Genomic DNA, 14,559 nt, shown 5'->3' with positions numbered 1-14,559 from the left:
TTAACTATTTGCTTCTGCAATCTATTACCTTTCAAATAGCCTTCGTGGATTTGACAGGTGAAATATCTTTGACGTTACCACCAAACAGGATATTACAAAACACGCCGATTTTACCACTTAAAATCGTACAGAAGATCAGCCATACCCCGCTTTCCGCTGCGTTAACGGTTTTTTAGACGGCTCTGGCAGGACTGGTAAGGCAGGCGTTGCACGGAAACAAGACGGAAGGTGGCAGACTTGTGCACGTTGTCAAGAGGGTTCCACACAGAAAACTGAATTACAAGCAGCTATCCTAGCCCTGCAAACGTTTCGAAGCAGGAAATAAAGATGGTCGCTGACTCGGCGTATGTAGTTAATGTCGTACAGCGACTAGAGATGGCATTAGTAAAAGAAATCTATGATAGGAAACTGTTGTCTATGATTTTAGCATTGCAAGCATTGATTGACAAGTGTCAGTACCCTCTGTTTATCACCCATATTCGATCACACTCTACTTTGCCTGGACCAGAAGGGGATGCCTGGGATGATGCAGCTTTCAAAAACCTCAGGCTTCTCAAGACTTTTTCCACCAAAACATACAGAGCCTGCAGAAGACATGTGACCTCACTAAATCACAGGCTTTGGACATCATCCGAGCTTGCCCAGACTGCCAGCAGACCAGGTGTACCCCAATGCAGTGATTCCCAGAGGCCCGAAAGCCAATGAAATTTGGCAAACAGATGTAATGCATATACCATGGTTGCCTATTTGGCCCTCATTTCCACCGTATCGGCGATAAGTATAGGTCTGTTATTTTTGCTGGAAGCAGCTGGTCACATATCTTGGCCACACATAATCAGTTTTTTGCCCCAGGAGGCTGGTGGGATCCTGATCTACTGGTAGCCAATAATGACACACAGTGGACTGGAGGGGCTTGGCTTCCTCTGAGACACAGAGAATCAGTCATGTCATTTGAATGTTGCCAATCTAACATTGCATGCGGATGCCCCCCCAAGTGTACGTCCACAGGAGGGGGGGGTGCATGTCTACCACTGCAACCACAACAGCACCTGTATTTTAGACCATCTGTACAACTCATCTGTATATTTTGCTGGCTGGAAAAGAGGCACAAATAAGCAATAGTAGTGGCCGATATCAGATCACCATTACAGATCCTCACTATTTTACTTGTCTATCTACAGCCAATGTATTTGGCTATAATCTTACAGTACTTTTTCCTTTAAATCCTAGATCTGAATTATGGCTATCAGTCAATCTTACTCGCCCTTGGGAGGGTGACTCTGGACTGTCTCAATTAAACAAGTTGTTGAGACAAGTTGCAGCAAAATGACAAAAGTGATTCATTGGATGGCTGATAGCCTTTATCTTGGCTATTAGAATTGTGGCCACAGCCATGGTAGCTTCTATGGCCCTTGTACATTCTGTTCCAACAGCCTATATGGTGGCACAGGTTATGAATAATGTTACCAAAGGATACAACATGGGAGCTAGTTAAGATGCATTTATAAGGAGTGTTTTCTAGCAATCTGCATGCAACAAGTTAACAAACTACATAATTCATTACAGCATGAATTAATTGAGATTCAGAAATCAATGCATGATGACATTATGAGAGAGTTAGGCAAAAGTTTATCCTGGCTCAACCCTAGCCATTGGGTTGCAGATCTGAACCTACGGATGTGGGTTTTAGCAGGCCTGGGATGTTTGATTTGTTTTACAGAGTTTGCCATCCTGTGACACATGACGCCTCCTGTCCACAGTGCAGAAGGCTGAACCACAACTGATTGCAGTGATCACTGTGAAAACAAAGCTACAAAACAATGTGGGAATTAAGAATTGGTGGTTAGCAAAATGTAAACTCACCTTAAGGTTAGAAGAATGATTGTAGATGAGGCAGCATTACGGAACACCACCGTTAGAGAGCGGGGTGAGTGTGTGAGCAGTAAACAGACAAAATCTGAAGGTCAGTAGGATGTAAAAGTAGAAACGAAACTAGGTAATAATTTATTAATTATTAATATTACTGGTAATACATTGGGAGCTTGCATACAGTGCAGCAGCATTTACTCTTGTCAATGCTCCCCCTTCAACAAACTTGAGTGAGTTTGTCATGATTCAGCACATCGCTCCAATCCTGGCTGGTCCAAGATCAGTACTTCAGTCTGGAGGAATTCATCAGTTATACCCACTTTATACAACACAAGAGGATGCTTTCCATCTTAATCATTTAGGTCATTAAATAAAAACAGTATTAGAAAATGGACACACTGTGTAGACACTTATGTAAGAGGAGGACAAACGATCAGGTGAGTATCAGGAACAACTCAATTGGCACAGCAGTTTTCTAGTGGTTCAGCTTAATAGACTACAAAACCAAAACAAGCATAAATCTTCATTAATGCTTTTGATTAGGAAATGCTTTAGCTCACAGATCTTCCTTAATGCTTGGATGAAAGTCTTCTTATTCTTCATAGAAGGAGTCTACTTCATTTCTGTATTTCTCAAGCACAGTGAGCCGTTTTAACTTCATTGTTGGACCTTAAAAAGAGGGAGTTAGTGACAACAGCAGAAACAGGAACAAAAAATCCTACTCGGTTTGAGCTTTGATTCCTAAGATTTTTCTATTTGAGAGCCTGTTCAGAAGAACATCTCCTGCTCTGTAAGTGTAGGTACCGGCTAAAAGTGAAGCAAGTGTAGTATGTAAGGTTGCCTCTGCATGAGCATTAGGACTTCAGAGGGAGCTGGAGATAGGAGGAGGATAACTGACTGCTACTACTTTTTTTCATTAATACTAAAGGATGGTGTTTTTGAAAGCTTTTAAACAGTTTTCATTCATTCAAAGAGCCTGGTAATGTATTTGGGGCTCAGTTGTTAGGCTTTCAATGTCTTGCTTTTTTTTTTTTAATGGAGAAATTTTCAGCATTATTACTAGAAGTTACTAATACTGTAATGCACAGAGAATTAACAAGAATTGACTGTTTAATTGCCCAAAGCAACCTGAAATCTATCTACAGACCTGTATTTGTAAATGAGCACAAACTGATAACTGATACATGTGTACACAGCAGAAAAATCCCAATTTTTGTATTCTTTAACACATACTGCATAACAGTTTTTTCCTGTCCCTCTACTGGCTGTACCCAGAATTTGACATACAAAACTCTACTTGATACTGTTAGATCAGCAGCCTCTTTAATGTGTGTATACCTCCATATAAGCCAGTAAATCTTACCTAGTTCTCCCCCAGAAATGGAAAAATCTCTTGGCAGGACTATCCATTTTTTAATACAATGAACCCTATTAGTAGCATTCATGTTGACTTTGTTGATTCCCTCCTGAATGGCCTGGTATATCGCCTGGTCTCTTGTAGCTACAATCTCTGATACTTTAGTGGCTTTACTACCAGTCTTCTGGCAGAAGTCTCTGGCTTGCTCAGTGAGGATGTCAGTGGGATCAGATGTATCTGGATCCAGCACACTCTGAAATATCAAATGAAACGAATCATCAAATGCTCACTCTTGCAAGTCACTAAACGTTTCTCTGATCAGGTCCTCCCCAACTAGTAAGAATCAATATTAACACCCAAACATTCTGTAAGCCTTAAAAAGTAGAAACACCTACAGATAATAGTGCTTTCCTTTCCACTTCATTACTAATTGCAAATATTTTTGGCTTGTATGCAGATGACATGAACCAACTTAAAACGTGGCAATGAATTAGGCAATAAAGTCCATCTATAGACCTTGAATTTCTACTGTATTTTCCACTGTTACAAGTAAACATTTAGCTCATAATTGGATTGAATTACTGTGGTGTAATGTAAACAGCTTGAGATAGAAGCATTCTTTGAAGATAGACTTCTATTGTACCTGTAGATAAGGAGTATCAGTCACAGAAGTAAACAACTTGAGGAAAAACTAAAGGGTCATTCACTATGTATGTATACAGAACATTAAGTGCAAATGTTTTAGGAAAAAGTGATTTCTCAATTAAAGAATATACCACAGCAGAGCTATTAATTATTTTGTTCTACAGTCATCCTCTTGTGCACTATGAAAAGAACAAATTTCTGTTGGAAAGTCTGTGTCTGTTGAAAAGTTTCTGTTAGAAACCATTTTTGCCCATAACAGAAACATTTGTTGGCTATGCTCGTCTCTAAGAATAAAAGCTATTATTGTGCTCCTTTACAGAGACTCCTCAGTCTTTTGACATTCTTAATTAAAAATTTGCATATAAATAAAAATACAGGTGTTATTACTGTATAGGAGCAATTGCAGTAAGCACACAGATGTTTAGCAGATCATTTAAGCATAAGAAGTTTAGACTATCAGGATTTGGTCTGTAGTTGCTATACGTTTTTTTTCCCCACTAATCCTCCTATCTAATTTTGGGTCTTTTTAAAAATTCTTCAAAATTCTTCATCTTTTGTTAGATGCAGGTATATAATTTCCCTTTCATCAATATTAAAACTGGTTTACCTTTAGGGTGAGCAACATTGCCAAAAACTTTTTTTTATCGCCGATCACCATAGCATTACTAACAATTGGGAGTTCTTTTTTAACAGCATCTTCAATTGGAATTGGTGGCACGTTTTCACCTCCAGCTGTAATAATCAAATCTACACGAAGAAGAAAGGCTGTTAGTGGATTTCAAATAAATTCCACAGACCAGGTTAATGTCTGGATTGATCCACTTTTATTCCAACATAAAGAATAAATTTTTTTCAAAGATAATATTTTGAAAGAGAACAAAGCCTATTAATTAATTAACTTCAAAATAAAAATGCTAATATTTTTCAAATATGTGCTCAATTTCTCAATTCTCCCTACGGATAACATATTTGCTCCAGATAATTTTTACATAATCCAGTAACAGGTTAGTTATTCTCAAGGCACTGTTTGTAGTTTTTCTGTGAGCAATCATCTCTTCCAAATTAGCATAGGATTCACTCTCCATTTTACTGTTGCTACCTCACTAGAAAACAAGTCCATTAACATCGTGATTAATCTGAAAGCCACCAAGAGGGGTCAGACAAAAACAAATTACTACTGCAGGGAGGCTCCATAAAAAAAATGTGGAAAGAAAGGAGAGAGGAGTGTGAGGGAGAAGTCAAGAGAGAAATATTGCACTGGAAATAATGATTCCTGCCCCACTTTTAACATGAGGGAAATATAATGACAGACTGGAATCTTAATATTTTTAAGGTTTGTAAACAACAGTAGTGATACCTTATTCTACTGATAAAGGAATGTGCATTTTTATTTGAATGCATTTGCTCTAAAGTATAAACATATATTCATTGGCATTATTAAAAATCTAAGTATTATCGAAGTAAATTCCAGCCCTGCTTTCATTACGCTAATGACTTCTCACTGTCCTCAAATAACAATCTGTGCAGCACTTCAGAACATGCTTCAACAAATAATGCAGACAAATGGTACACCAGTCCTTTGTGTAACAATGCAGCAGATTTATGTATTAAGGAACTGGTTAGTACCTGATTCCCTGTCAGCGTTAAACTTGAAGAATTTAGATGCAATCAAGGGAATCTAACACCCTTTTGGCATTCACAGGTTTGGGCCCTACCATCTCTACCGTTCCATGAGACCTATGATGAGAAACAACTTCCAGTCTATACTCAACCTTCTGGTATGGAATAGGCATTGATCTCATAAAAGTTATTTCTCTCCCTAGTCAACACTCTGCACACTTTTGAGGAAGCACAAGTAGCGTTCATAGAATAAGAGACGTGTCAAACCACAGATAAATAGTGAAGTTAGTTGTGTTTCCAAACTTGTCTATTTTTTCCTTTCATTCCACCCTCCTTTTGCCTTAGTCCTGTCTTTGTCTTAGATCCTCTACCAATCTCTCTGGCATTTAGTCATTTAGTTTTTCAGTGTCTGATCCAGACAACTGTAATTTAACAACCTTTTCCACACCTCTATAAATACCTTCCCTGTATGGACTCACCTAGCTACATCTTTGTGCTTTGCAGTTAATGAGTCCTAAAATTCATTAAGACCCACAGAACCAAAGGAAGAAGTCCTGTTTCAGTCACTAGAAGAAAAGCTTCTTTACTACCTTCTATTAGATTTTACCTTATCTGGACTTGGATTTAAAACTTTAATGAAACTGGACAGTTATTTTATTCCAGATGGTCTGCCTATCCTGTAATTTAGAGTAATTATTATTAGTTCAGCAATCAAAGAAGATGTAAGGGAAACACAAATGTTATGATGAGATGAAACTAGGAGTTGCTAACTTCTATGCTAAAGGAAAATGAATCAGACAAGAAAGCAAGTTAAAATCAAGATAGCTGCATTTGGTGAAGGCTATTAATAGTATCTACTTAAGTCCCAATTCCTAACAGGACACTATGTCATCCTATGACAAATTCACTCATCCACATTATCTCCTTAGTGACTCATCATATATTCTAAGATGATAGTTACTCAATTTTTAAATCTTCATTAATTACATCTCAACTGTGACCAATCCCATTCTGAACATATATTGTGAAAAAAAGCTTTCAAGTAAGCAAGTGAGCAGTCTTATTCCCATGAGGCTTCAAGCTATGTACTGGAACACCACCTAGGTTTGTTGTTTTAACTTTAACTTTCCCTTCTGCTCTCATGCTTCAATACTAGTCTCTGCAAACACAGCACCTAAGGCATCAGAAGAACCTAGCTCTGACCTACAGCAACAGCTTCTGTGTAACAGAAGGTTGTCTCTCCTTACTGTCTAAATATTCTAATGTGCAATTAAGACAATGTAGCAAGATTCAGAGGGAGACTAGACAGCTTAATGGACCATTAGAATCAAAGATGACACATTAAACCTGCCTTATTGTTTTATATTACTAATTCTAATTAATACTGAATAAAGGTCTGAGAGATAAAAAGCCTCACTGTAGGAAGTGAATCATCTCCACCTGTTACAGACTAGAGGGAAACCTTTCCTGAACAGGGCACACCATGGTTTCCTCATAGGAAAGTTTATTTTACCTTCCAACTAGGTCAGTGCTGCTAGCATTAGAGGAAAGACACTTAATTAGATGGGCCATATCTGACGTGTGACTGAACAGTGCTGAACAGTTACCATAAACATGGAGCAAGGTTTTGCTTATTACCTTTAATTCTTCCAGTGACATAGAGAAATCCATCCTTGTCTAGTTTTCCTAAATCTCCAGAATGCAGCCACCCATCCTCATCAAAGGCTTCTTTTGTTTTGTCTTCCATATTTAAATAACCCATGAAAACAGTCCTTCCCCAGAAACAGATTTCTCCACTGCCTTCTGTATCTTTGTCCACCAGTTTCACTCTGCAGCCAGGTGCTGGTTTACCACAGCTATCGGAGAAGAGCACGGAAAAACACAAGGATCATAGAAATACTAAGCATAATACTGATAAAATGTCTAAATGTCTAAAAATGCTAAATCCCTGAACCTATCAAAATATTAGTGACTGTAAATATCACCCTACTGTAACTGTTTGAAAGCTATGGAATATTAATTCACTAAAGGAGATATGTTAGAGTATGTTAAGCACTGTATGTATATGTTAAGCACTTTTTGGCTGTCTATATTGCCTTGTACTTCCTGTTTTTTTTTTCCCCCTCTGTATCTTCAGGCATAAAAACACTTTTGTATTTGAAGTCTTGAATTTGAAAGTTATCCTACCCTGGGCCAGGGCTAGGATATATGTCAGATTTAGTAACTGTGTTCTGCATATAATGCTGTAGATCACTTTCAGTGCTCTTGGCATGGCATGCTATGGAAGCAAGGCGTTCAGCTTCTGACCTGGAAGTTATTTTACTAATAGTAAAGTCAAAATAGAGTGGAAAGTCACAACAGAGTGGAAACGCACAGAGAGAAAATAAAATAAGCAATGTTTGCTGAACTTAGTATATACTCTTCTCATAGATACAATGAAACATACCATATTAAAAAAAAAAAAAAAAAAAAAGAAAAAAAGTAAGTAAAATTACCTGTGTTGCCTGTAAATATAAGGCCCAGATAGGCAATGTGGGCCTGTGGTCTCACTCATCCCATAGGCCTCATACAGAGTGATGTTCAGACCCAAGAAGAAATAAAGTGTTTCTGTATTGAGAGGAGCAGCACCAGAAAAGTGCTTCTGACAGGAAGAAAATCCCAGTGCATTGCGTATTTTTGCAAGCACGAAGTAGTCTGCTAGCCTTGTCCAGAACTGCTTTAAATCACTGCTGAGTACAAAACACACAAGAGGAGACAGTAAGTCAGAGCAAGCTATGAAATTTCTGAAACAAAATCAGACACAAATTTAGCTTATATATTTGCCATCTGGTTTTGGGCGTTGACAGAAGTTACATCAGTAAGAACAGGTTACATATTTATTCTTTTTTCATTTATTCAGCGTCTTTCACTGCTAGTGACCTCCAGCTTGAGGTTTCTGAATATGGCAAATACATAAAGAATCTATAAAAATGTACTGTATAACCCAAAGCTCTCATATTCCTGATTCTTTATCAATTAAATGTGTCTCTGAGAATCTATGCAACTAGAATCTGCAGGACCTGAGAAGCTGAATGATCAGACAGTATCATTGCATGATCTTTTGGAATACCATTTTCTGTAAGCAATTTCACACTTCACTGTGTCATGCTTTAAAGAACTTTGGAACAGTAAATTGTTAATATTTGAATTTATACAACATTCTTTATCTGGGCAATCTTATGAAGGAAAACACCAAAGCTATTCAGAACAGAGATAATGTACTTAGAGCTCAAGAGAATTTCCAGTGGGTGTCCCCGAGTCCCACGGGTGACTGTGTGAAGATGAGAGGTTCTTACTCACATGGTGCACACCCCAAACTGTAAAGAGCCAGTTTTTCTGGGCTGTCCTCCAAAACCTCCCCCCTCACATACACCTCCTTCAAATTCATGGCCTTTCTTTACACCAGTACCTAGCACCTGCACAGTCACATGGTGCAACATGAGGCAACTCTCCTAGCTGAAAACTAACCTGTTCAGTTCACAGAAGACACAGAGTTGGGGGACGTGTTAGTGGGAGTATGTTCTCAGGGAGGATGGCAGGCCACTTTTAACAGTCACCTGTGTTTAAGATCAGCCTAATGTAACCGATAACTACACCCTCCCTCTTGCATTATATTTGCTCTGTTGCCAGGCCAAATTTTACCCATTTATGCTTAGAGACTGATGCTTCATAGTTTATTACAAGCAGATAGGTACTTCCAGGTTGACAGAAATCTCACTCATTATAATACATACCTACTTGAGCAGTTGAGGTTCCTCTCTAAGCTAAGTGACATAGCCCATGACAGCACTCTCTTCTTCATAAATCCTGACTGAGCAGAAGCATCCTTTAATTTCTCCATGATTTTCTCCCATACTCGGGGAACTCCCATGTGAGATGTTGGCTGCACTTCTTTTAGTGTGTTGATCAAACTGCCCTGTTAAAATTATTAAATCATTTCAAAACATTGCATAAGGTCTACAGCAGTGATACAGTCTGCATCTTGCGATGATAACATATATACCATGTAGGATATAAAGAAGAACTGCTGAACCTACCTCAGTCAGACATATGCACTAACATGTGCCAGCTCTGACACATCAGGGGAGGTACGTACAAGAAGGAAAATGCACAGTGGTTTAGTTCCTTCTGCCTCCCTTTCCTCCAAAAACTGCTTATACTTCTTCTGCTTTAGATGCACAGCCTTCTGCCTTATGAAAGAACCTTACAAATCTGAATTATATCTTTTAGTTGGAGTCTAAAGCACTGGATCATAAGTCTAATGGATTTTAATTTTCCATCATTCTTACAATAATGGACTCTCAATCTTCACCCTCTGCATCTCTTCAAAGATCATATTCTCTCCTTGGAATGTCTTCTAAGAGGAAGAAGTGCAAGAATTAGGTGCAATACCAGACAGATACCTTCAGTGCATCTGGCTCAGCAAAGTAAACTTGCTCTCCCCATTTGATTCCAGTCCACAGGTCATATATCTGCGCAGCTATGTGGCTGAGTGGGAGATAACTGACTATAGACTCCTGCTGGACCTCTGCAGGTTGCATATCTCCTGCTTTGCTGCAATGTGCTGATGTCCACGTTATCTGTTTAAATAAATAATAAAACACATTAGGTATGTTTGGTTTTGGTTTTTTTTTTTTTCCCCTTTAACACAAACTAAGGATCCTCATGCAATGCTAATGTAACTATAAAGAATTCATGCTCACAGAAATTGCTGAAGACATTGCAATCTTTGACAACACACCAGACTTTCAATTCCCTGGGGGAAACTCAGTCAAAAGCAAGATGAATTTAGCAGCAACATAGACTTGCAGATAACATAATTAGATGCAGTCTTTCTGCTGCCTCACTGGGCTGTGAATGCTACCAACTCCCCACACCCTAGTGACACACTGAGCAGGGCAGTGCTATGTCTGTATGTTTACCTGAAAAGGCATAATACTCAGTGATCTGAAAGCTCAAAGGACAGTTCGGTATCAGCAGCAAGCTCATTGTCATGTATTGATCATCACCTGGTGAAACACTAATGAGGAAGACAGCAGCTGTATTCTGCTCTTCTGGAAGTCTCTGAGATATTCACCACAGTGGTTCACAAGTGACACACTCCCACCCCTCCAGAGCAGTACTGCATATGTGAATATTTTTGAGGATGTGCTGCTTGTGAAAGTGGATGATGTTTCCCCCCTTCTTCCTAATTCCCACTTTAATCTCAGAAGATGCAGTTCAAGGATGCTAAATATGTGTATCTTCATTATCAGAATATAGCATATGGAAGACCCACAAATATATGTGATGGTATGAAAAAAGAAACAGCTCTTTCTCACAGGAGTCCATAATCTGAAATGGATAGGGCAGAACACAGAAATTAGATCATTTGAGATGGCAGGGAAGAGATACCAATCACAGGCAATACCTGTTATCACAGTATGTTCCTGCCAGCTCCTTTTCTTTATAATAAATTAGAAGGTACGAGTGTACATTTGGTCTAAGGAAATACAGGTTCTCAAGAGAGGTTTTTAAGGACCAGCATGCTGTCAGGCCAGGCCACCCCAAGTTTAGATGGCAGCATTGGACAAGTGGCTATGGGAGACGTACGCAGTAGGCAGAATGAGATGTCTGAGATGTGGCAATGTTGACTGCTTATCCTCCAAGCCTCGCAGCATGTAGGCACACTCACAGATTTGTGTGGGTGCATATATGACTGACTCAGATTTGGTTTTACACATGGACAGTGGCAAACATCTTTTGACTAAAGAAGGCAGCAGCAGAGCTACAGGCAAGGCATGTTTTCCACTGTTGGTCAACGTAAAAATAGACTGTTTGTGATCAGCAGCCAGGAATAGTTTGGCAGCTAACACAGAAGTGACACCAGATTCCTTTGAGATGGAGGAGCATAGGATTTGCAACTTCAGATCAGTCTTTTCATCTACCAAGTCCACTATGTTCAGCTTCCAGATACTACTGTATTAATTCCTTACATTGAGGTGAATTGCTCCTCACAGTGTGCACATCTACAATAGTTTCTTCTTTATTTTAAGAGGAGAGGCCACAACTTAGACCAGCCCTTTCACAGACTGTCTATGTGTTTAGAAAGGCTTCCTACCACTTTCTACTCCTGATCAGCCACCTTAAAAAAAAATAAATATATAAAAACTCAAAACAACCACACTTCGAACTTTGATAACAGACCTCTGTAGAAAGTCCTTTTTGTAAACAACTTTGCTTTTCTCTATCACTGGAAAATTTTCTGTTCGTAACAATGTAGGTAGAGCTATTGTAAATACCAGCACTGTGCACTGGAGTTTTATTATCCTCCAGTGATAGATATAGAAACCCAAGCCTAGGAATACAATAATGCCAAAGTAAAAAAAGCAACACATCCACCCCCAATTTTAATAAAATTTGCCAAAGCAGTCTATCAGGCTGATAGTGGCTGGTTGATGTATAAGATTTGTTTAAGATGACCTGTGACATCACCTGAGAGACTTTATGGCAATCTGTGAATTATATCTATGAACACATGCATTTTATCTCACAAGAAAACCAGTGAATAAAAAGTTCATACTCATAATAAACTGATCAACCTTGTGAAGTGCTAGTTTGAATGGAGTTTTTCTTTACCTTGCATATACTTTACCAGAAACAGCCAACTGCATTTTGAATATTGCTTTGTCGTACACTATCCATGTTGCAAAAGTAACAGGATTTCAAGGCTCTAGTATGTACCAGACATTTCAAAACACAGGAATAAATATCCTCAATACTATTTTTATACTAAAGGAAGAGCCTGAAGTACATACATTGTCATGACTCAGCATGGCTCCTTTTGGCTTTCCAGTTGTTCCGGATGTGTATATTAGCACACAGCACTGATTTGGCTTTTGGGAATTAATAATATCATCCAAAGTAGTATCAGATATGTCATCTCCCAGCTCCAGAAACTCTTCCATCTGGAATGTGTAACAGAAAATACATCATATCAAATGGCTTTTTACAAGTGGGAAAGATGAGGTACCTTATCAGTCTCAAAAATGGCAGAAAACTTCAGTGCCTTGCTCTGAACATATTTCCAAGGCATGTGTCCCCAGGTCTTGACTATGTAAGAAATACAAGACTAGCTTAGAACTTCATGCATGAATTGCAAATAGTCTATCTCGAATTGTGCTGCCATGAATCTTTTCAATGTCTAAGAAGAGAATGGTAATACTATTCCTCCTCCAAGATGGATACTATGAACAAGTGACAGAGGCTAAAATTCTGTTACTATCTCACACTGTTAATTTTGAGTAAAGGAATGTAGATGTTCTGGTTTAAGTAAGAGTACACTTGTGACATTCTATCTATTATTCCTTGTTCTCTATTTAAATATAAATATAAAGCAATTGAGTGAAAGCTTCTTAGCAGAAGCATCATTATCTATATGTGTGAATGTCTGCCCAAATTATCTGCTATTTTATAGCAAACAGAGCATATGATGTTGGTCACAACTTCCATTCAAATTTGAATCAATCTAGAATGAGCTAAACCTTTTATGATGCTGGACTTTTGTGCCATGCAAACTGGCCCAGAAGGCGGCTGAACCCGATCCTCTATATTATATTGGTTGCTCCCTGATACTTCTATTGAATGCACCTGATATGCTCTAAATGTACCATTGCTTTCAGTGCTAATTGAAAACTAGAGTGTAAGAACATTTCTTAAGAAAGTCAATAACCAAACTGTCAGTTTCCCACTGGAATGAGATAATTCACACTATGCTACAGAACTGTATTACTCAAATGCAAGATACAGCACTTCCGTTCTTTAATGATTTCTTGAGAACGTATCTAGGACCACATAGCAGTAAAGGGGATGATGCGAAGGACAGCAGAGGTTAAAAAGGAGAGTCTGTGCTTGAGGGAGAGTTCATTGTTTCCTTCAGACCTCTGCCATGGCCAATGTGTTACAACAGTTAGCCCGTGTAGCACCTAGACTTCCTTTTCTTGGGTGGCAAGGCTGTCCTAAGGGTTTTTCATCAGCTTTATACTTTCTTCCAACAAACCACATCTCTGAAGAGAGAGGCAGTACAGTGCACAGCTCTGTACCAAGTAGAGGATTTGTCACATTCTAGCCCTTCCCACAGAACATGGCTGCATCAATTTCACTAGAGCTCCTGGAAGGTCTGAAGGTGTCAAGGAGGTAACTGTTTCTACATGACTTAGCAGTTGTTCCTGTTTCCCTGACCTTATTGTCTTCTCACACTAGAATGTGTTAATCGCTGTCTGTTGCCTAGGCTGTGTTTACTGAACAGTACCTGCAAGAGAGAGTGTTTCCATTCCACAGGGTATGAAAGGTACAAACAGTCACACACGCTACCGACTGTGTTTGCCTTCTGGAAACGTGCACTGATCAGTGAGCTAGGGCCCTGCCCGTGCTGTAGCAATTGCTCATTACATGTTAGCTGTCAACTTGCAACACAAATCCCTTTTATCAAATGCCATGTGGTTTGGGCGGTTTGCTTTACCTCAGATCTAATAAACAATCATTTCTGCCTTCGGCAATTTGATCTCCAGTTTTTCCTTTAGACAACAAAAACTATGACAACTGTCAGACACTCCCACAGCTACCCTTCTCCGTTGAGAAAACATATCCCCCATGACACCTGAACAGGAGTGTTTTCAAATATATCAATTCTCAGGCATTTAGGTTTCAGCAACTAAATGTTGTTCCACAACTAACAGCTAGCATTTATTCTTTTTAGTAACAAATCTAAACAGTAAGATCATCTTTGTATTACTGTTTCTATTGTACTGAGATGCAAGGCATACTCTATACCAGCACTTACAGTATTGTAACAGTAACTTTTTGTTATTAACAGTTGTACGCTATTCAACACAGCAAAAGAATATGATAAAAACAACTGCAGACTTTTTTCCTGTGTACCTAGTAACCCCTCAGATTATCTAAACTGCAAACATTTTAAAATATTTCTATGCTGTTCACACTTCATTAATACTTTCTTTTCCCCAGCTAAAGTTTTTCAGCCTTAAAAT

The 14,559-nt window shown here is 38.7% G+C and overlaps 1 protein-coding gene across 6 annotated transcripts in view; it reads right to left on the bottom strand.

Moving 5' to 3' along the window:
* Window positions 1-734: 734 nt before the first annotated feature.
* Window positions 735-14,559, bottom strand: part of ACSBG1 (acyl-CoA synthetase bubblegum family member 1) — a 44,467-nt gene continuing 30,642 nt past the window's right edge. For 4 of the 6 annotated variants that reach the window (XM_026855739.1, XM_026855737.1, XM_026855736.1 and 1 more), the window contains exons 7-14: window positions 12,328-12,477; window positions 9,934-10,110; window positions 9,265-9,446; window positions 7,987-8,220; window positions 7,130-7,347; window positions 4,479-4,618; window positions 3,233-3,479; window positions 2,230-2,538 (exon numbers count right to left, since the gene is read on the bottom strand). In XM_026855739.1, the coding sequence (XP_026711540.1) occupies window positions 2,462-2,538; window positions 3,233-3,479; window positions 4,479-4,618; window positions 7,130-7,347; window positions 7,987-8,220; window positions 9,265-9,446; window positions 9,934-10,110; window positions 12,328-12,477 (1,425 nt within the window). In that variant the 3' untranslated portion in view covers window positions 2,230-2,461. Of the gene's footprint in view, window positions 2,539-3,232; window positions 3,480-4,478; window positions 4,619-7,129; window positions 7,348-7,986; window positions 8,221-9,264; window positions 9,447-9,933; window positions 10,111-12,327; window positions 12,478-14,559 lie in introns of all 6 variants that reach the window. The other 2 variants (XM_026855734.1, XM_026855735.1) reach the window with 2 other exon arrangements.

This window comes from Athene cunicularia (assembly GCF_003259725.1).
Source record: "Athene cunicularia isolate RWA chromosome 10 unlocalized genomic scaffold, athCun1 chr10_part1, whole genome shotgun sequence".
Taxonomy (NCBI): domain Eukaryota; kingdom Metazoa; phylum Chordata; class Aves; order Strigiformes; family Strigidae; genus Athene; species Athene cunicularia.
The sequence above is the reverse complement of the archived record's forward strand: the minus strand, read 5'-3'. Positions and strand labels throughout refer to the sequence as shown.